Source organism: Amblyomma americanum, chromosome 10, assembly GCF_052857255.1.
Source record: "Amblyomma americanum isolate KBUSLIRL-KWMA chromosome 10, ASM5285725v1, whole genome shotgun sequence".
In the NCBI taxonomy this organism is placed as follows: domain Eukaryota; kingdom Metazoa; phylum Arthropoda; class Arachnida; order Ixodida; family Ixodidae; genus Amblyomma; species Amblyomma americanum.
In genome coordinates, this window is record NC_135506.1 from 44,502,625 (window position 1) to 44,525,456 (window position 22,832).

Below are 22,832 nucleotides of genomic sequence, written 5' to 3' on the forward strand. Positions count from 1 at the left end.
AAGACGTTTTCGCTCGGTGTTCATGTTGAAACTCTCTCTAGCAGAGCTGCGCAAACAGCGCAAGCACGCTGGGGGAGAGAGTACGCGCGGATTGTGCGCTGCATTTGCAGGAATGCTCGACGTCTTGACCGACTGGCGGATGCTTGGTCACGTGTCGCGATAACGGCGCTGACGCGCGCGGACCATCCGCGATCTGGCCCGCTCGTTTCCGCCCACCTTAAAAGGGGTATTCAAACGGGCGATGTAATCCCTCCCTAAGTGAGGGAGGCTGCGTACACGTCCCGCCTTCGAGAGTGCTCGCGGCGACGCAGTTTCCTGGGGCGCGATTACGGATCAGTCTCAAAAAACTGTCTCAATATTGAGACAGTGACGTCAAAATGACGACACCGAGAAATGCCGACCGCCGAATCGGCCAATGCGGAGCAAGGAGGCGGTGGGCTCCGCCCCGAAACCACTATTCACACGACAAGGGACCGTAGACTAATGTTTTGCAGTAAAGACGCAGTGAATAAAAACGAGTAATGTTTTATTTTGCTAAGTAACTGTATTTCAAACCCAACAGCACCAAGCAAAAGAAGCAGTGTTTTCATTTTTGCAATTAAGTTTGCTGTTCAGTCACTTTTTTTGCCGCGAAGGTGTGCTGTCAGCGGTATAGCGTGAACATGGTAGTCTGAAAATGAACAAAAACGCAATGAAAAAAACAAGTAATGTTTTATTTTGGTAGTAAACTGTGTTGCAATCTCAACAACACGAGGGAAAATTAGAAGTATTCTCAGTTTTGGAATTAAATTTGCTGCAGGTTAACTTCTCTTGCCATGAGGGCGCGCTGGCAGTGACATAACGTGAACATGGCGGCCTGCAAGAAAACAGCTGATTCCATGGCTAGTTCCTGTTTTTTCGCGTGTCGTCTAAAATCAAGGTACTTTGCGGATGTCTTAAGTGCGCAGAAAAATCTGATTGAAGGCAGTGAATGCTACGGGCCTGCCAAGATCAACTTACAAGCAGCGCTCGGCTCGAAAATCGACGAAGACAACTTTAGTCTGTGTTCTCGGTCGGCGCCTATCGATCACCGAGTGACGTGTGGTTCTGTTTATTTTCTTTAGAAAATACCAGAAAACCATGAATCATCACATAGAAGAAACTGCCGACAGACAGGTGCAGCTGCTGATAGATTGCAATCTCTGTGCGGGAAATGAGAGCCGACACGGCCTGCCTCTGTGGCAGCACTCTTCTGCCTCGTAACCAAGTGTTGCCGCCCACATCGGGCTAAGCACTTGATGTTCCGTTTGTATTTTTGTAGCTCCGTTCGGTTTATGTTCAGTTGTTGCCGTAGTTTCTTTTTTTTTCCTGTGCAAGATGCAGAAATTGCGATGTTTATGCTCCACTTTGTTTAGAGAGAAAGGAAGCACTTGACTTGATAACTTTGCTATTGTCACCGAGGAGAGAACGAGCTTGTTCCATTAACGTTATTTACTGATCATGTAGTAGATCCAGGGTCAACCAGGAAAGAAGTAGTTTGCTTGTATAGAGGCTAATTGCAACTGGGCAGAAAGTTGAGCAAGCTTGTTCATGTTTGCTGGTACACAGCGCTTGAATTGCATATGATCCAGGGCAATGAGATAGGTAGGACAGGGCAGTGATGTGTAATATGTTATTGTATTTTGCTCAGCAGGCGGAGTGATGTTGGTATAACTGGGTTTGGTGAGGGCAGTGTTTGAAGGGCTTTAAATACTTTGCGTACCTTCTAACATGCACTTCCTTTCAGGTCGGAAGACCACTTGTTTTTTTTTTTTAAATTATGGTCCATCATATCTGAGACACCCTTTATACAGGCCACTCCAGTTTGAAAGGGAACAGCCAGTTGAAAATGACTAGGACATTAAATACCTAGGCGAAAAGTAGCTTGAAAGCAGTTGCACTTATCACACATATTATATGATAGCACAAGGAGCTTGTCCGGCCATTCGGCATTGTCACCGTCTCGTGTCATCATGGACAAGACTTCATAGCCCTGTGTTACGCAAACCAAGCTAGGTGTCAGTTATGGGGCAGTAACCGAGTGCTCAAAATTTCCCACAATGGAGCTGCCTGTATATTCTTAGAGCTGTAGAGCATTTCCAGTAACGGTGTTGCATGATTTGTGATTGTAAACTAACCTCTAATCACACACCATCTCCTTGATGATGTGTCTGTGATGTTTACACATCTTTGTCTATCAGTGAAGATGTTCTAGTCATTCAGCAGTCATTGTAGCCACTGCACCTTACAATCTTTAATATGCATTGTTGTACAGCGGTTTCCTTGCAGTAGGTACAGCTTTTAGCACAGAGCGAAACCCCTAGCCACACACCATTACGCTAAAAGCTTAGCTTTGGTATTTACACTACTTATATGTGCCAAAATGTTTTGTAGTCTGGAAAATGCATCATGTACACTGTACTATGCCATATTTATTGTACAGGTAGCCTCTGTATGAAAGAAAACATGCACTTTGAGCTCAATTTTTCAGATTTTTTTTCTTAACTGCACTCAGAAATGCCGTACGGTAATTGTACATCAAGGTAAAGTATGCTTGTATGTACACTGCCTTTTCTGCAATAGAAACACTCGTGTCAAATGCTGGGCCTAAAAAAATTAACGCGCTTACTGAATGTATGATGCAATAAAAAACAGCTTTTTGATTCCAACAAGCATCACAAATATTTCATGCCTTATTCCAGCACTACACGTTTGGTTCATGCATGTTCGTCACACAGGTAATGACCACAGGCACTCCACCAAGCTGGAAGGAGACAGCAGAGAAGGGGCAGGTGGGCTGACATAAGCATTGACAAAAGAGAGTTCAAAATGATGCTTTTCAGAAATTGGGCGAGCTGCTTCAACACCTTTTCCGTCTTCAGGAAGAGACTGTGCAACACGCTGCTGAGGGACTGGAAGATATACTAGCAAACACACTGAAAATGAAGTGGCAGCTGGTGGGGGGCACTTGTTTGTCACTGCTGGCTTCTCGCTGCACACAGGTTGGCCAAGGGCACAACCACATCACACAATTTCTCACACACTTGCAGATGTGTGTTGTGCAATGACACAAGGAAATGACAGTGGCAACAGGGGAAGAGTGCCTGATATGACTCTCTATGCCAGCATGGTGAGTCGTCTCTGGACGCTAGATTTTCCATCGCAACTGCCGCTGCACCATCCCTCGGTACGCCTTCCTCTGGAGACGGGTCGTCCTAGAGAGGCCAAAAGTACAGCACCGCATGCTCTTCTCAGGAGGCAGGTGAGGAGGGATCCCGTCTGTACGAGGCAGCCACCATTTAGAGGTGGCCCGTTGTTATCTAGGTCAGAGGCAGTGTCGCCTGCACCCTCTGCTGATATGGGCACATCCAAACAGAGGCTGTGAAGTGCAGCACGTGCGGTGATGATGCGCACTGTCCACTTCCAGTGGCACTGGTGCATCCGGTGTCCTTGAAAGCAACAGAAGCAGCTCTTCGGCACACCAATACAGCGCTCAGCCACAAATTGTGTGAAAGCATGTGGCGTGTTGTACAGGCCTTCTGCTGAGTCAGGTCTGTAATGTCATGCAACTGGTGCAGGCAGCCATGGCTCCAGTGGGTAGACATAGTCTCCTGCATAACAAAAAATGATGCGGCTAAGCATGTCCTTTCTCAGTGATCTCAACAGCATTACAGGACACTCTGCTATACAGTAGAAGACTCACGCCAAGTAGCCCACATCCAGGCTTTGCTGAATATGACATTCAAGAGCATACATACATGCAGGATTTAGATGTATAAGTGAGCACTACTGTAAGGTCAGTCTTTTACCACCATATTCATATAAATGATGCGCTATGATTGCCTACAAAACACAAGCGCTGTCAGGTGCATTTTGCTTTGGTTTCTTCAACAGGAAATGCTATGCATTTCAACAATGTAATATGTGTCCTGTGTTTCTGCTGCAATTATATTTAACAAAAGGAAAGGGTGGCAATACACTGTATCATACTGTAAAGTGTCTGCATTTGTGTAACTGTCCTGACTGATTCTTGTAGCTTTAGCAGATCCGGCCTAATGCATAGTGCTGGAGCTCAATAGATGTGACTGAGTTCGCCCGACGGGTGACACGGCTATTTTACTGCTTACCCAGAAAAAAAATCACCGTCGTCCAGCAGGCCTTCCTCCGCCTCGGAATGCCGCCAGACAAACGCGTCGCGGAAGGATCCGGGTCAGCGCGAGTCCACGGCCAGGATGCACATGTTCGCGCCACAGATCTGAGAAAAAACAAACACAGCCCGTACTCACTCTCGCTGCCGAGGCCCGCACTTGTAGCACTTGCGGTCAAACTCATGCGGTCAAAAACAGTGGCCGAGGTATACTCACTATCACGTCCGCAGCGTAGAACCGCTTGCGGTTCGTTCGCAGCACTGCCCCCAGACTCCTTGATAGTGATGAGTGCCCAATCGACCCGACGACGCCGGAGATGCTGCCGCGGCGAACGTTTAGGCAAAGGACGCCCTCCTTCGCCGCCGCCTTCTCCTCGGGTCTCCTCGGAAAGCGAACACCCCCCTTTTGTGACCCAACGTTGACATTGGTCTCCGCTGCCCGCCGCAAAGGCTTGTTCACAGTCGGTTGGGCTGCGCCGACGTTTTCTTCATTTCCAACGGCGCCTTGAAACCCACCGGAGGCGAAGAAGCGCAGCGCGCACAACACCTGTCGCTGCACTGACAGCGCACTCGCCCGCGCACCTCCCAGTTCATCGGCGAGTTGGTCGCACAGCCACTATGCAGTCTCCTTCCTGAGTCGAAATTGGCGACGAAACAGCTCGTCTGGCAAGTCAAAACCGTCTTCGTGCACTCTCCTACGCTGTTGCTCGCGCGGCAAGCCGCGTATGGCAAAATAAACAGCCGCCATTTTCTGTCTCAAACGTGTTGATACTACTTTTTCCAGTCTCAAAAAATCGTCTCAATCTGCCCGCATAATTAGATGGCCAACGTCACCACTTCTGCGCCATTTACGACGTCAGTCAGTGACGAAAAAAATCAAAATGGCCGCCGACCAATAGGAGAGAGGCAAATGATATACTTTTTGAGACAATTTCGATTGAGACTGATCCGTAATCGCGCCCCTGTTGTGCTCCGGCGGCCGCCGCCGACGGTGGAGGGGACCGTTCGCTCGGCCGCTACGTTAGGTCCCTACCTCCTCGGGAGATGTGGCCTTCGGTGGCCTGCATGGGATGCAGCCCGCTGCTGTCTTTCTTTTTTTTGGCTGTTCCCCCTCGGGTTTCTGTTCTTTTATCTCCCCTCCTTCTCCTCTTCCCGTCCCCCGGAGCAGAGTAGCAGGCCAGATATTTATTTTTCAGGCCAACCTCTCTGCCTTTCTTATCAATAAACCCTCTCTCTCTCTCTCTCTCTATCTCCCCTCCTATCGCGCATCTATTCTGTTTCCCCCTTCGTCTCTTTTTTTTGTAGCGTAAGCTACACTGGCCGAGGTTGAGCTGTTTCACGTGGCTCCTGGAGAGCTGTGCTGCGCATGCGCGAGGAGCAGTGACGTCACACGGCGCACAGCTTGCGCGCCGGAATCGCCACCACCGCCGCGCGCGCCTAGCCGGTCTGCGCATCCTGTGGAAACCGCACCACGTGACCAACCACTCGACTGGCCACGTGACCAACAGCGTGTGGATCCACGTGACCAGCCACGGCGCCGCGCAGCCGGCAGCTGCTCCGCACCACGTGACCGACCATGTGGCCACCACGTGACCGACCACGTCCCTGCTCGCGCACTATCCGTAGCCGGAAAGGAGAATAAAGCAGCAACGCACAGAAAGTTGCAGAAGGCTATGAGTAGAGCGGCGCCACTGTACAGCGGTCGTTTGGTCCAAATGTTCACGTAATTGCTTAGGTGAGCGCGACCGCCGACTAGTGAAACCTTTACCTCTATGCTCTGAATTCTTCCCTGTTCATTGTACTCGCCGTAGTCTGGTTCAATATGAGGCCAGTCGCATAATCTGGGGAACTTAAATGTAAGATATACAAAAAATAACATTTGATGTGTTTACCGACAAGAATTGCAAGCGCATTTCATATATTTGATATGGTGTAACGGACATGGGCTGTTTAAGGTATCTTCTTATTACCGTATACACGTTTTCTGCGTGTTGTGAAGCAGCTGTTTACGTTGTTTTGTGAAGATTGAGGCACATATTTCACTTCTTTTTATGCTTTTAGGTTTTTATACGAATATATTGCCATGGACGAGCGAAGATGAAGCAGTAAATGGGAGAACGAGGTGAAAGTTGTGTCGGTTGGACTCTAATGGGAACTGACTTGTGCGCCTGGCGTGAACCGATCCGACTTCTGCCTCGTTCTCGCTTCTACTGCTGCATCTTCGCTCATCCATGGCAATATTTATAAGCAATGGCTGATTGTGTACGTTCGCTTTGCTTCCTTCTTTATAAAATTGTTATATGCACAAGAATAAAGTGCGATTAATCGGTCTGCAACTTTAACTACATTATCAATCTGCGACGCTTCGGCAATGTTCGAGGTTTTTTTTTTTCTTCTTTTGCCGCCTTTAGAGTCCTTCGAATTCTTTCCATTGGAGTGAGCGTCGCTGCAATTACCGTGAGTAACGCTGCTGGCGGGTATACCCCGTCCCGAAAATATGTACAAATTACTAGCCTACCGTTATATGTTGTAAACCTAATATCTATATAATAAATTGAATTCCCACTGGCGGGGCCCTGTCCTCATAAAATGTGAACTTCCGCCATAATGGAAAGACATCCATAACATATTTCAACGTGGCAATCTGTAGACAGCAAGCGGCAGAAGCCTAGACCATATCGACTGCTCCTCCCGCAGGGATAAGTTTATCACCGATGACTACTTTCTTGACCTAATTTTCAGTGACGTTCTCAGTTCCCATAATATACCTCAAATTTGTTTTGAGATTATTGCTCAGTCTTGCGCTTATTGAAAATTAATAATAATGTGACGCGCCACGCAGCCACCACGTTGTAAGGAAACGAAGCCACGCGGCGACCGAAGCTCACTGCTTCTCAGCGAAGAGCCTATGTGCTGATTCCGCTCGCTCGATTAGGGATTCCGGTTCTTCTCTCCTTTAGAGCAAGCGCCAGGGGATATGTCTTAAAACCAGTCTGGGATTACATGCTTAATTTTATCATTGCGTCTGGGAGACTCCTTGGTTAATTAAAATTCACATTTTTTTCGAGCACAAAATACAACCTCAACATTGCTTAAATGAGTCATTGTTTCACAGTTGTTTGTCACACAAGGTACCCTGGCCAATCCCCCACTGTTAACTGGTATGTGCCACTCCAACAGAAAACAACAACATGCGAACAACGTTCCCTTTCGTCCCTTCTTCGATATCCCAGTTAAAAGGACCCCTGTCGTTACGTCGTCGTCCAGTCTTTCAGCCTATATCCTATAACTACTATTTTTGCTATTCTAAACACTCCTGTTTCCAGGTGTTTACCACCTGTGTCTTGGCATGGGCATGTGCCATCTTATTTGAGGCCAAACAACCAACCCCCTTGGCGGCCTGATCCATTTCTCCTAGCCTACACCGCCTTCACCTGTAAATAATCCCATTCCATCCGCAACCATATTTCGTGGAGGTTGGTTGGGCACGCCGTCCTGGGATCCCCTGACCCTTCGTCGAATAGAGCGCTTAGATGCTTTGCCACTACTCCTGCCGGAAGTCAGCGTCATGCCCACTCAGGAGGTTCAGACACAATCTTCTGTCCAGCCCAGTTCTCGGCCACATCAGCGGGAACACCACAGGTTTACCGGTGAATCTGAGAACGACGTTGAAGAGTGGCTGACACTTTATCAACGAGTCAACAAGTATAACCGCTGGGACCCGACTGTTTTTGTAATTGTCCTTTGTTGGAGTGGCACATACACACAGTGAGGGATTGGCCAGAGTGCCTTCTGAGTAATGCCGTCTTATTCCTCGCCGGCATCGCCCTTCCATGGTTTGAGAACCATGAGAACAACCTGACTACTTGGACCCGGTTTGTGAACGAACAATATAGAAACATACTTCACATCAACTACATACAACTTCGTAAACTTGGTTTGCAGGCTAGGTAACTCTGTACCATGCCACGGAAATAGGAGCTCTCTGGTGCTCAAAAGCTCCAATAGGCAATAGTGAAGAAAAAGCACCTTAGTGACACTTTAGAAAAAAAAAACTGCCTACGCCCTCTAGCGGTATTGTTAGCGAGAAAAATTAAAGCAGCAATCCGTCCACCGGTGAGGCAAGTGGAGGTGGGCAAGCAGACCATGCCCCAAGCGAGACTGCGCTGGAACAGGCCCAAGCGAGGCACTCTCGTCCATCTCTTTCAAGTAAAATGCCTCTAAGAGCATGTTCGAACAAGCAGCGTCATCGCACACTGAGATTAAACCTGTTCCTCCAGGAACGAGCTGCCCGACCGAGACAGACCAGGCATTCCTTTGTGAGGGTCCTTGCATGTCCACTGATCCCGCTGACTGGTTTCCTCTGCCTGCAGCCATTATCAATTTTTGGGTGTACCGAAGCCAGGATGCGTGTGAAAATGCTAGAAACATGAAAAGTTATTACGCTCGCTTGAAGAGGTACTTAGAGCCAACTGACGTAGCACCGAACGGCTACCAATGTCACTTCAAACAAGAAATGTCCTATGCTCATCGTGCCAAAGGTGAAGTCGTCTTATGCGAATGAATGCTGTACAGTGCTTCTAAGGGATTCATATACTGCTTTTCTTGTACCCTGATGTCAGGTGGTTTCAGTTCGTGGAACAAGGCAAATGCGGAGCTAAATGCACACAGAGAAAGTGAGTGTCACATTTACAGGTGGTGTTCAGTTAGAACATCCAACATGGCTGGCAAGTAGTCCGGCATGCAGGTGCAACTTTAAAAACTCAGCGCACAAGCTAATTTTGTACCTTGCTCTGCTCACTGAACCTGGTAGGGGCGCATGCTGTATATTCTTGTGGGGCAAGGCGTTAGTTTCTTTCCGGTTTGTGCCACGTATATACGTTTTCTTTGCTGCGTCTACTAATCGCTTGGATTAACTCAAGACTGACTTCAAACAAAACAAGACAGCGGAAAAATCCAAGCAAGTCTCAGATACGCGGTGGTCAGCTCGACAGGATGCAACGGAGACTCTCGAGGCCGCTTCCAAAGGAATCAAAGCCGCCTTCATGGAACTACCCGATGTTCATGACGAGCAAGCAGAGACAAAGCACGAGACAGTCTTTGGTGAAGACAATGACCACGTTGGAAACCACCGCGCGTATAGCCCAGTTTAGCGACAGAGCTTTGCAACGCTTCAACACGACCAGCAGGGCACTTCAGAGTCCAGCACTCGAAATGAATGCTTCCGTAAAGTAAAAGAAATCGTTGCGTGATTTTGTATACATCTTAAGAGAGAGGTTGAAAATCTTGCGAAGGAAGCGTCGGAGAATGCTTCGTAGAAAGCAAGCGAAAACAACGGACAAGATACGCCAGCGTTGAATGTACAAGCCCTCTAGAGCCACAAAATTTTTCAGCTAAATTTTGCTGTGAAATTCGTCTTGATTGACAATCCCTAGCACGCCCTCATAGCTCGCTTGAGAGCTTACACTGAAGTCTGCTCGCAGTTTGCTGTTATTGCTGATTGGAACAGGTTTTCCTCAACACAGCGGCGGCTTCAGGCAATGGAGCTTATGAACAAGTGTCCTGACCTGCGGGGAACATTTGCCGATGAGCTTGAGCAGTTTATTTCTTTTACGAGCTACGTGCGCAACGAAGGCTGTTGTTTTGTGAATTAAATGCTGGAAAGACATGCTTTCTGACAGACATGCCTGAAGTGTCAGTCCCTGATGTTCATGTTGCTATTCGGATTTTCTCGTGCTTGATGGTCATAGAATGCACCGGCGGACGATGATTCAGCAAGTTAAAATTGATCAAGAAGAGACTTTGATCAACGATGGCCGACAGATGCCTCGGCAATTTATCTCTGCTATGCGTGGCGAAATTCTCAGGCGGGTCAACGTTGATGATGTAATCAACAAACTGTCCCAGCAAAAGGCAAAAAAACGTTTCCAGAAACGCAAATACCATTCTTTATTTGCTTAAAAAGCGGAATGAAAGGAGCAAATATGTTGCAGTATTGACGCCGCATTTTAAGTTGAATTTCTGTTAAATTTTTGAACATGCATTTTCTTCCTTGTGTCAAAATGAAAAGCTTCTCTAAAAACGTGAATTTATTCGTCAAGTTCAATGCAAAAAAACAAACGCTTGTGAATTATGGAAGTGCTTCTTTCTCTTTTAAAAGTGGAAATCATGTGTAAAAATGTGTATACCTATTTAAAAGTGGACACTCTGTATAAAAAGTTAAATGCATAACATTGATAATTTGAGCCATTAATAAAACTTTATTTTTGTATCAGTTCAGTACTGATATAATTTTCGATAGGCTCCGCCTTTTCGAAAATATTTACAAGTAATAAGCATTGTTTGTTGTGCTTAAGTCAGCATATAGGGTACAATATCGCAGTTTATTAGATACATTACTTTAGGAGAGCTTAAATTCGTCTTGCTGAATAAATTCAAAAAACAGTCAGGTGGTTGTTAGCGTATCTCTAGTAAGAATTTCAGAACAGCTTATCAATAAGACCCATCTGTCCGCTTCGGCTGTGCTCACACGCAGCCAACCATCTTGCGCTGCCGCAATTTTCTCCTCGAGAAATTTATTTTTCACGAATGCGCGCGCTGATTTTTGAGGCAGGACTTTGTGCATGTTCTGTCGTTTCCAAGGATAGTTGAACTGTGATGCCATCTGCGTGCGTGCTTTGTGCAGGAAAGTATATTCACGGACAATGTTCATAAACAGTCCCCAGATTCTTCTAGTAAATATGGCGTGTGTTCTTTGTAGGAAATTCTGAATCGCTTCAAGTCTCATAATTGACAAGGCGGGTGGGTGATAGGCGGCCTCAATTTTTTTTTAACCGGGCTTTAACCACTCTAATCCGGGCATGTTCAAGGCGTATAACATCCAAAAGTCAGTCTCAGTTTTATTGCGGAAGTAACAAGAAAATTTGCGATTTTCGACAACTGTTTGTGATCTCTGGTACTGGTGACGTTTGTACTGAGGTAACGAACTGCAGACAAGCCAATAGAAAACAACAATTGCCTGAGTGTCCGAATTTGCCCTCTGTGCGCAGGAAACTTGAAGAAGAGGTGAAAGAAGTCCTCCAAAAGAATAATGCCTACAGCGATGACGTGCTGGGCGATGTTATGGCCGCACTCAAAGAGCTCCGAGTGGGCACAACGCAGCATTTTAAGCACCTCAAGGCTGAAGACCTTGAATCGAAAGGCGTGCCGCCGGTCATCGCACGTATACTAATAAAAGAATTCGGTAAGCAGTGTAAATTACATTCCTTGATGCAACTTTTGTTGAGACAAGTAGTATGACACTCATCATGATGATACGCAGTTGCTCTTTCAGCAGAAGCAAGACCCGGGGCTACGTGCTCCTAGCTAAGTATGCAAGGCTGGTATTACAGTTGCAGAGCATTTTTCAAAACAAAGGAGCCCAGTGCGTTCATTCTGTGTCATGCTGTGTGGCTCTTCTTGATCGCAAACGTTCCACATGTCTCGAAAGTGAGATCACCTCCTGCCTTCACTCCACCGAAGCTGGTGACCTTAACGAGTACTACAAGTGTCTCACTCCAAGGCTTTGAAGACGGCTGTTGAGCTCTATACTTTTTCACAAAGGTTTTACCTCTACCGAAGCCTGAGGATAATCTGTACACACGGATGAAAACTTACCCGCTGCGAACGAGGCAGTGCTGCCTGAAATCAGCTAAAGAATATCGTTCTCGCGCAAATGGTATTTTCTCCGTATTACAGTTGGAGAAACTCCCTGTAAGCAAAAAGGTTGTTTCGAGTTATCTTCAGTTCAACTAAGGGGTTCATTTGAAGTGTCAGCGTAAGCTTTTGAAGTGTCTTGTTAAGGCTACGGCAGCGTGGTCCTCTCAAGAGGGTAATTCCGAAAACGAATCCAGCAAAGGTACGTCCTAAAAAGTGTGATAGGCGCGTTGTCTGTGCGCGTGTCTATGCGATGTTTGCCTTTCTCATATGTTTAGTTGTTAAAACCTTTGAATTTTTATTTAGCAAACAAAGTTGACACAGGCGAGCTTTGCACTGCTGCGAACACATATACACCGCTCTAGCTCGCACAGAATAATCCTTCGATCCATTGAATACTGCGCCGAAAGCATTTGGAAGATTATTTGCTAGTCGAGCATCACCTTGAATGAAAGGTGAAGTTCTTGCTGCAGCTAATACAGAAGCCAATGCCCGTCAAACGTGCAATTTGCGTACGAATTACGTTAGCATAAAAACTGTCCCGCCGAAAACCGGGTATCTCTGCATTACACCTGTGTAAGCTCGTCCTAACGCTTCAGCGTTTAAACCTAGTTGTCGAAATATTCGTGAATAGTAATCCAGCCAATTGTGAGGCTTGTTTAGAGTAAAATAAAAAAGCCGAAAGCCGTGGTTAATGCGGTGAGAAATGCATCTGTGGGATATTTAGAGGAAAGTTAATTAGCCCAATTTTTACATTTTTCGCTTGTGGAATTAACGAGAAATGGTAAAAAAGAGTAGAATAATCTCCCAACAACTTCATTTAGCCTAAGCCTCAATATACGCTAACAGCCCGCTGACATTTTAAACCCTGTAACGTTAGCATTAGTCTACTAATTAAGTTCTATGCCTTCAACGATGCCAAATCGATTGCATAAAGAGGTCATTGATGTAATATATCTCCCTGCTATTGTCTTTCATAAATTTTATCTTTAGTGTAACCTTGCTTGTACCGCTATTCTACTGATCTATAATATTTTATGCTTTCGCACCTGCCTTTTCATGAGTGCTTTCTTAAAGGAGTGTAAATTACTGAGTAGACCTGCCAGTCTCGTGAGTTTTTTATTACGTGTTTTGCACGAATGTGAAGTGGCAAAAATGAAATAACTTAAAACTCAGATCTTTCTTGGCGTTTAATATTTTTTTGTCTCTACATTCTTCGTGCTTATGTTCTCAGTGGAGGAGGTTAAAAATTTAAGGTGTTCAAATCTTTTTTTTTTCGTAATTACCCAATAGTTGCAGTGAACGTAAAGGCTGAAGGTTTCATTTAATTTGCACGCACGAAATATGTTGAAAGCGATTTTTCAGCCTCAGTGGCGCACCTAACTAGCGAATTTTTCAATACGGTTGTAACAGATGACGCCAGTTTGAGTAGGTTGGCACTCGCTGCATGGAACCACGGGTGGCGTTTCCGTCCACATTGACAGAAAAAGGACATAGATATATCCTGATCGTTGCCAATGCTTACGCCGGGTGCCTTCACTCTACCGCACTGATCCAAAGTTGAAGGGTTCAACTCAATATCGTAACTATTATTCTTCACAGATTACTTCTAGTGCCTTACTTCTGCCCTTCCACCTGTGCGGCGGCAGTATCTGTAAAGCAGTAAATTGAATCGAAACGAGTCGATAAACAGGTAGCATTTTTAAATTAGGAAGCGCTGTGAGGGTTCAGTGCCAAGGCCGACATAACTTGAATATGCCACCAGTGGCGCCTTTCTGCGGCCGAAAACGAAGGGCGGCAGAGTGGGGCGAACGGGTCACTAAGGCAAATATTAAAGAGGAAAGTTGTATGAAAGCGTGTCAATTAGCGATGGAACCTTAGCTCTTTGCTCGGCTTGAAGAGGAATGGCTACTGGCAACAACTAAAATGCAGATTACGAGCCTCTTTGATAACTAATCATTCATTTAAAACATGCATCATCATCTTCACTCTAAGAACACAGAGGTTCTACAAGGAAGTGACGTATGACACGGGCGCTTACTTTCTTGTCATCTTCTCCTGTCCCGCCTTCAGCCTTTCCCCCTTCGGTTCTTCTTGGCGCGACCGCTTAAAACCCTCTTGGAGCATGCGTCGGGCTCTCGGTGCATTATCTGTGTGTTTCTCTTTTGGCCGTAATAAAATGCATCCTGGGACAAAAAGATTACGCGGGACTTTTTGAAATGCTTTCTTTCGCGCAGGACCAACCCGCGATGAGTCCAGGAGTTCGGGCAAGGAGAATGGGTAAGCTGTGTCCGCCATTTTTCAGCCGACACGCGCATTAGTTCCATAAATTTAACGGCCTACGCATGTTTCAGCATTTCTGGCGGCGTTACAGCAAAGAACTCTTGCTCCAAAAATATATCGGGGCAATACACAGACTCTTCCGAGAGGCTTACTTCGAGAGTGAGGCGGAAGGCGACATGTTACAGTCTCTTTTAGTATAGTTTCTCTTCCGTATAGTTATGAATTTCGCATGGGAGCTGGCGGGTAAGCATAAAGTGTTAACTTGTTCTTGAAGCTAGAGTACGTATTTAGTGAAGAAGTGATCAAGAGACAATGGTAGGAGAAGTGCGAAGTGTAAGCAAAAAGGTTGGCAAGTATTAAAAAATATAACTTTTTTTCGTGTTATTTCGAATCCCCGCATCTTCATGAAGAAGAATCAATGTCTCACAGGCGTGCGCATGAGTTTCCTTTGAGGGAAAAATAATTTTCTGGAAAGCAGAGCAGTAAACGACTTCGCCCTGTTTTATTCCTCTTCGCTAGTGTAGCTCTTTTCTCTTGAACAAAAGAGCTGAAAAAAAAAGAACACCAAACAATCAGATTTTCTGTCGGTATAGCTGGATCGTTGCTAACAGCGGCCTTCCATTTTTCATTTCATGTTTTCTTTTTTAAAACAAGTTCCAGAAGCTGTCTAAATTTCACGAAGAATGGTGTTTGCTTTCACTTTATGAAATACAGCGTTACATTTCTACACTTAATAGAATGACGAAGCCGAACAGGTTTTCCTAGAATTGTTGCTTTTGCGAGAGTCAGCGTAACGGGTCTGATCAATCATGACAAAGCCTCCCGACGATGATTACATAGACCACAAGATCCCGTACACGTACAAAGACTACTTTTGTGTAGCGCTCCTTGCGCCTGTGAAGTCTTCCTTTAAGCAGCCTTTAAAGTCTGAATTTCTCAAGAAATGCGCCCAAAGGGAAAAACAAAACAACAGAAATTCCTTCTTAAACAGTGGTTTTTGAGATTGTGCTCTGAATAATGCATAGTTTGGTCTTCAGACACTGAAAATAGGTACAGTGGATGGTGTGCTGATGTTTAATGGTTGCAACCTCTTCCAAGTCATCATGTTTAGGTAATTTAGTGCTCCTATAAGATGCTGCATCGTGGCGTGGCTTAGTGTGATTGACTGGCGACAACTTACCTTGGCGGAGATGGATACACATAGGGCCATATTTCCGCAAAGCCTCGTGATTTTTATTAGCTCACAGAAAGCAAGGCGGCAAGCAAACAAGAGACATTAAATGTTGTGGGGTCGGCTACTTAGCTGGTGTTTGTCGAAAGCATACATCAAGGTGCTTTCGTTGAAAGTAGTTTTGGGGCAAATTATCTTTCACTTTAGAGGCAATTATCTCGAAACTTCGATTCTTGCTTTCGAACTATTTTCGCAGGAGCCGAAAGTGCTACAATCCTTATTTCCTTCTCAGTAACTAATAAATAGACAAGAAGCCTTGCAGCAGGAAGCATTGTATTGTCAGTGTTATTTTGTATTGCCTACTGCGTATTACCAAAGTAAATAAAGAAATAAAGTATGGGTATTGAGAGAGTTTATTAGCACTGAATGTTTACGATTCAATTGAGTCGCAAAATTTGTCGCACTCATCATGAAATCGAAAAAACACAACTAAATTGTCCTGTTATAGTAGAAATATGCTCTGCTAAAATGGACAGCACGGTCCGACTCCAATGATACCAATGTGACTGCTCTAAATAAAGCAGATCCCGAAAAACAGCGTCACGAAAATCGCCCAAAATGCGCGGGAAGTATAGGGCGCACCATACCCGCAGAACTGGATATGATTTTTTAAAAGGGTCAGAACATGGAAGGTTGCTGCCTCTGCATTAGGCTGCAGAAAACCCCGTGTATAGTACTGCTCTGACACTCGCTCTCATTTTCTAAAAATTCAGTTGTCGCAAGTGCCGCTCTATTTTCTCAGCACAATCTTTATTCAGCGAGAATATTAAAGAAACAAAGATTGCTTCCTCACACAAACGAGCGTTAATCATTATGTTTATACTGACGATGTTCCAGGAATGTAGGCAATATACGTACATTAAGTTACTGATATTCTGTGAAATTACTTCGTCTCAAGCTGAGAGCGAAAGCGCGGAAAGCCTCTTAATTAATGTGAGTTGAGCGAGAGGCTCAGTGACGGTGGGAAATACTGTTCATGGGGAAGACAGGGGATGGTGGTGGGGAGAAGAACGGAAAATTTGAAAGTGTGGGTGATTGAACGCTTTATATGAAATCCAGCAGATCATCCGAGGCTCCGCTAAGCTTCTGCAGTAGCATAATGTCGTCGGCATAAAAAGATCTCTTAAAGTATATGGAATCTGTCGTGTTAATTTTCACGTAAAACTTTATATGGTTTACGAGTTTGCTTTGTGGAATCTAGTGGAGCATACGTTAATGTCGTACACATTAACAACAAGCGGACTGCCTGCATTAAAAAAGATTTGGTGGAAGAAAATATGTGCTCACGACTTGTACTAGCCCACATTTTCAGTGAAAGATCTTGACACGAGAGAGCGAGAGAAACAGCTGGCGATAGAACAGAAATAATACATATAATGATTAAACTAGGAGAGGTAAACGCCACAGATTACTGGATCTCCGCTACATGGTTGCATCCTTGCCGTAAACGATGAACCGAACGGAAATAAGCCCACCTGTTACTGTGGACGCCAACATCCGGACAACATTTAGTGCGGCTCAATGCAAACACAGGTAAGAGAAAATCCGCCTGGAAGGGCGCAGATGAATTTTGCGGGAATGCTTGAAATCTGCAGATGTATGGTCACAAGATTCCATGCAGAAGAGGCTTAGACTTAGACCGTAGAGAGGACCTAGTTCCGCAGTTGACTAGAGTGACATTATTGTGACGATGCTAATAACGTTATTGATATATTTTTTGTGACTGCAGATTCTGGGAAAACTTCCGCAAGTTTTATGAAAGCCCACACTTTCCTGCCGTCCTTTCGTTTGCTCAAAATGTGATGAAAATGGTGCTTGTAAGTGCAAAATATATAATCGCATATTGAAATTGGTATACGCTGTGTGAAGAATTTCAGGTTTCATGGGTGAGCGTGGTCCTATTGAAGGCTTAAGGCTAGTAGTGACTTTTCCGTATGCGTCAGGTAGTTATATAAGAGCATATAAGTGCTTGGCTCTTTCCCACAATTTCGCTATTTTGGCGTAGCCATACGCAGCAGCTATAGAAACATCTGAAATAAGAGCTCAGCACTTTACAGCTGCTTTTATCCGCCCATGTCTAAAATCTACAGTAAACTGACGTAATAGTTGGGCCTACCATTTTCTTATAAATTCGAAGTTATGTAACCACGGTTCAATTGTTTTGCTTGTCTCTGCAAAGGCTCCAATTCGTAAATTTCTGCTCTAAGCATAAGATCAATACCTGATTTCGGTTGCACAACGCAACACAGATATCTTTGTCTAATGGGTAGGCTGTAAAAATGCCGTTGCTTCGACCGGGTAAACGGAAATGTATGCTATATATATATATATATATATATATATATATATATATATATATATATATATATATATATATATATATATATATATATATATATATATATATATATATATATATATGCTTATAACTTGCTTTTTTTTCTGGTAAGAGATTTGTATCGTCCCAAAGAATGAATCGTGCTCTTGTACTAGTCATCGAAATGTCTCAGCTAAAGCGTGGGAGGAATTAAGATTGTGGATTTGCGATCAAAAGAGTGAAATACGTGCGGTTAAAAACAAGGGCATTTTTCTGAATTTGTAAAGGTAAGAAAAACTATTAAGTAGAGCTAAAATGCTCTGTGCTAAAACCTGCTTTAGGGTTCATGAATACCTCTGCAGTACAAAACGTGGCGTCGGTTGTAATGCATAATTAAGAGCCGAAGCGCTTCTCTCCTGTGCACTGCGCTCTAAACGCCCAAATTCCTGGAGCCTAATATGCTTAGTGCAGACCGACGACGCATGGGTGTCAGGATAAATGAGCTACTCACCTATTTTCCTGACAGACACTCAGGACGAAAGAGGCTAGGAAAGAGTTTAGATGAGGAGCTTGATCCGCGTGGGTAGCATTTCGAAGGAGGCGAAATGCTACAGCCCCGTGTGCTGAGATGTCAGTGCACGTTAAGAGCCCCAGAAGGTGGAAATTATTTGGAGTATTCCTTTACGTTGTCCCTGAGAGCCTGAGTGACTTTGGGGGGTTAATCCTATAAGGCGAAACCAAGTGTACTACAATCCTCTTAGCAGACCCATTCAAACCTATACACACTATTTTAATACGGTTGTTTTTTAAAACTGACCTGGAATAATGGTGGCACATTTATTGAGGTTAAATATAATGATAGTGCATTTTTTTTTTCATTGCAGGAGCTTTTCAAACTTGGGAGACGCATTCCAATTGAGAACACCGCAAAAGATGAAGGCAAAGAAGAGGCACCCAAGCCTACAGCTGGCTGATGATGAACCCCCCAACTTTCTGCTTTACTCGAAAAGCTGCTTGACCTTCACGTTCGACAAAAATTTCGCCAATAGTAGTGTTTCTTCGCCATGCCAAAGCGTAGGCTGCTAGTGTGTTTAGGGAAAACGTTCTTCCTTGAAACTGATGGTAGGGGCATTAGTTGTGAATATTCTGCCGCCTCCGCCTATTCCTGCCGCTGTGAGCAAAAATGCGGTCGGGTGACCTCTGTGCAAGGAAATCATATTATCCGGTGGCTGGACGAAGCAGTGCAGGCACAGAAAGAGCCTGCTTTCACACCGAACGCGTAAAGGTTGATGACGTCTAAACCTCTTCCCTCATGGGGCTGATCGCATGTTTTACGTTATAGCGTGTACAGCTCGTTTGGTCGAAAAGCCATTGGCCTATTTGTAGTTCGCACCGCGTGCCGGAAATAATCGGAGGCTGCATAAAAAAATCGTATCATGGTAATTTTTCGTTCTAGTGACTGATGATTCATTAATGTGTGATAGGCGATGACGAGTCAGTGAAATCATTCAAATTAAGTGATTCATTCAAGGAATAAAAGAATAAAAAAGACGTGTCCAAAGGAGTCAAAACGTTCAGAATGAAAAGTGTATGCTTGAGGATGCTAATTAAAAAATTATAATGTGTAATTGGTCGCATATATTGTTTGAAGCAATTAAAAAATTCGCAGGACGGTTACGACTGTGTAACGCGATGTCCAGCGATAGCTGTTTAGGCGTTTGGTTTTGAGGATATTTTGCTGGCGCACTGGTGTAGTGCTCAAGTGATGCACCCCTGCACTGGCAGGCGGCTATTCCAAACAGAGCCACCCGTAGGCTTATGCGACCCAGTTTCCGCGGCGGCGCAACCGGTGGGTGCTTTACAATGGGGTGACAATGAATGATTGACCAACAAGTTTTTGTTTGTCATTCATTCATTGGCACCTGACGTGTTAAAGCAGGGATTTTTAGATTGCGCCCGGTTTGCCTGTTGTGAGGATGAATATCGTTTCTATTTGGATTTGCGCTCAAAAAATCTGGGCACTTAGTACAAGTTTGCTATTATCAGATGTGTAGTGTTGAATTGTATCTTCCTGTCTGTTAGAAATAGCGCCTACTTTGTGAATTTGACTGTTGTTGACAATTTCTTATTCTTCGCATTATTTCTTTTTGTAATAGTCTACTGTGATGCCGCTCGGGTGCTTCATAAAATGGTATGGTTTGGGCGAATAAACATCAGTTGCAAGTTGGCGCCTCTCCTGTTGTGTTCTTGTGCCTCTCTTGTCCTTGTTCCTTGGTGTCATCTTGTTGGTGTCCTTTGTGTCATCATCTTGGTGTGGACGATCCTTGGTATTATCTCTTCAATGCACTTTGCATGGAATAATGAACTTTATAAAGTAGCTTCTGCAGTAGGGGTCTTATCCGGATTAAAAGGTATACTTCCCTAAAAAGTTAAAAATCAAGCATTACCATTCCGTAGTGTTTGTGGAACGTTCAGTTGTCTAAGTTGGTACAGATGCATCTTTTGTAAAACAGCGCGCACAACGTCGGACAAGAACAAGAAGGACACGGGACGAGTGCTGCTCCCGTGTCCTTCTTGTCCTTGTCCGACGTTGTTCGCGCAGTTTTACAAAAGATTCCTAGCGTTGTCTTTAAACCAATATTATAACCTCGTTTGATGCACAACGGGTGTGGCAAACTTGTGTAATCTGCCCTTAATCCAGAAGAAGGCGTCGAGATGTACAGAAAATGTTCCTTACTGTTATCCTTCCCATGATCACTTTTTGCTATATGCATTGCTCCCATTTTCTTAAAGTATAGTTACAGGTTTCTGGTATGCTTCATGTCCTCTGTTAAAACGAGCGATAATTTTATTTATCACCTTACCTATACGAAGCTTGTAGTATGTTTAGTCGTCCCCACAAAATTTGTTTTCCGTGAGAACTGCTCATTCGCATTCGTTTTCTATACTTGCTGGCACAGGGCACAGGACACATTTGTACGGCCTGGCGCATGCAACACGTCCTGCTACAGCGTCATGGTTGGTTGTTCCTCGCTCAACAGATGTTTTCTCGTGTCAGGTGCTTTTGCAAAATTTCTAATCCATTTGTCGAAGAGCTGTGAGCTAGAAATGCAAAATCCACTCTTTTTTTCCAGCAAAGTTATTTAGTATTAAAATTCTAGAAATGACTGAAAATTCCGCGATCATTAATATGCCATTACATAATTATGCACAATGCATTATTACTCAACTAAACCAGCGTCCTCCAAGACGTCAACAACGCCACAAGATTAGGACGCTACAAAGCAAGTGCAAATGTAAATAAAAAATTGTTAATATCGCCAACATAAAATTTAAAACAAAAATTTATTCTACCCGTAATGTCGGAACAGTAGAAATACTGCGATAACGGCTAATTATGGACTTCAAATTGTGCATCATCTTATGCATTTACTTACACATATGTATGTAGTAGTGTTTTTCATATTCTGAGTTTTCTTTTTTAAATTTTCATTTTCTGCCTCGGTGTTTTATTAAACAAAATATTTTATCGTATATCGCATACTTGTCACATCCTTTATATTATAAACGGGAGTGTTACGCAGTGCTGCTTGATCTCCCGAACACGTGTTGTGTCGTCCCTGAACTTGACTTCTTCGATAGGTTTTGGCGAATGCTCGTCGCTGTATAACATGAAGTAGAGACTTCAGCACATGTAACCTATAACAATCTTAGTACTTTCAGTATGCATGTTACGATGTAATAAAAGGCAGTGGACGCAATAAAACTCATTCAGATGCTTTTCTCCACACCCTGAAAAACCGCAATGTTGGAAAAAACATTTATTCTAATAACATAATTACGATGAATAATATTTTATTGCTCTAATATGTCTTCGCAATGGCAGCCGAAACTTCAGAGATTGGGCACGTTTTCAGAGCAAGTCAAAAAAGAGCTCTCTACAAGTACGCGGGCGCAATAATCCTCATCCAGAAATTTCAAAACCTCCCATGCTTGTTTGGGCTTCCGGATTATACCCGACGTGACAAAACAGAGTAAAAGAAAGATCTCCTATTTCTAGGTGCTGCTTGATGGCTTGAGTAGTGGTAGGCGTAAAATAGCTGCGGATCCGCTCCTTTACGTAAGGGTGCCTAAAACGACCAGAACACCACCTCTGAATGGGTTTTCTTTGGAGGCTATATGAGGGAATTCGTCAATATCGGTGAAGCGTTGCAACAACTGCCATGCTGTCGTGATTCATGTGTCGTGGCGCTTGTTTGCTGCAAGCTTCAAAAGGCAATATAGAATAGGCGTTTTAGTTCTGTCGCACACACGCTTACGGTCGCACAATCAGGGCCGCGAATTGAAATCTCAGTGGATCCTGAAATTCTCTAGTGCATACTTTATTCGATGAACTTTTATGCTGATGGACAGCGGACTAAAATTTGTGGGGAATGAGATAATTTGAATAGGGAAGTAAACTTATTTCTGCTTAATTCTCTTTAGTGAACGCTGGCGCAATTTTGAGGCCGGGTAGCAGTGCTCGCTGAAGCAGTTGCTTTTTTTCAGTGATGAGTGAAAGAAAATTAACCCGACCATGGAAAGTCAAATAGTAAGAGCGTCCGCGCCGACTCTGATTTTGCCTAGCATATAAAAACCCTAAGCATTTCTGCTCTACAGAGGCCCAGCTGACGTAAAGAGTCGATGTGTTGCAGGTCAACGATAAGAAGTTGTCAATACGCAGACTTATGTCAGCGGAGGCAGTACCCCTGGGAATGCGATGGACAAGGAAGTACTTGACTGTGTTCTCGTCGCTTTCCCGGCGCGTGGAAATATCTTAGCGATAACCCGTAACGAAACGCACAATAGGTGTAGTCGGGTGCAGCTAAAGAAGGAAGCGACGAATTGGCTAAAAGAACGCCCACAAGTTTATCTACCTATTGACGAGTGTCTAGGCTGCCTGCGGAGCAACTATGCAACACTAGAGCCTTTGGCCAACCTTGCAGTTCCCTAAATGAAGAAAAATAGAGCGAGAAAACTTTATTGCCAGGAAGATACTGATATTCTTGGGTCACTTCAGCCGCTCCAGGTGGCCGGCAGTTTGTCTGTAGGCGGCCTCCTGCGCTCTTGCCGTGGCCCGAAACTGAACCTCAAGGACTGAA

The 22,832-nt window shown here is 44.5% G+C and overlaps 1 protein-coding gene across 2 annotated transcripts in view; it reads left to right on the top strand.

Moving 5' to 3' along the window:
- The window catches only part of LOC144108814 (uncharacterized), a 43,017-nt gene extending 23,100 nt beyond the window's left edge, over positions 1–19,917 (top strand). Inside the window, exons 5-8 of one of the 2 annotated variants that reach the window (XM_077641996.1) lie at positions 11,215–11,408; positions 14,098–14,140; positions 17,104–17,191; positions 18,576–18,788. In XM_077641996.1, coding sequence (XP_077498122.1) covers positions 11,215–11,408; positions 14,098–14,140; positions 17,104–17,191; positions 18,576–18,665 — 415 coding nt within the window. In that variant the 3' untranslated portion in view covers positions 18,666–18,788. Of the gene's footprint in view, positions 1–11,214; positions 11,409–14,097; positions 14,141–17,103; positions 17,192–18,575 lie in introns of both variants that reach the window. The other variant, XM_077641995.1, reaches the window with a different exon arrangement.
- Positions 19,918–22,832: the final 2,915 nt, after the last annotated feature.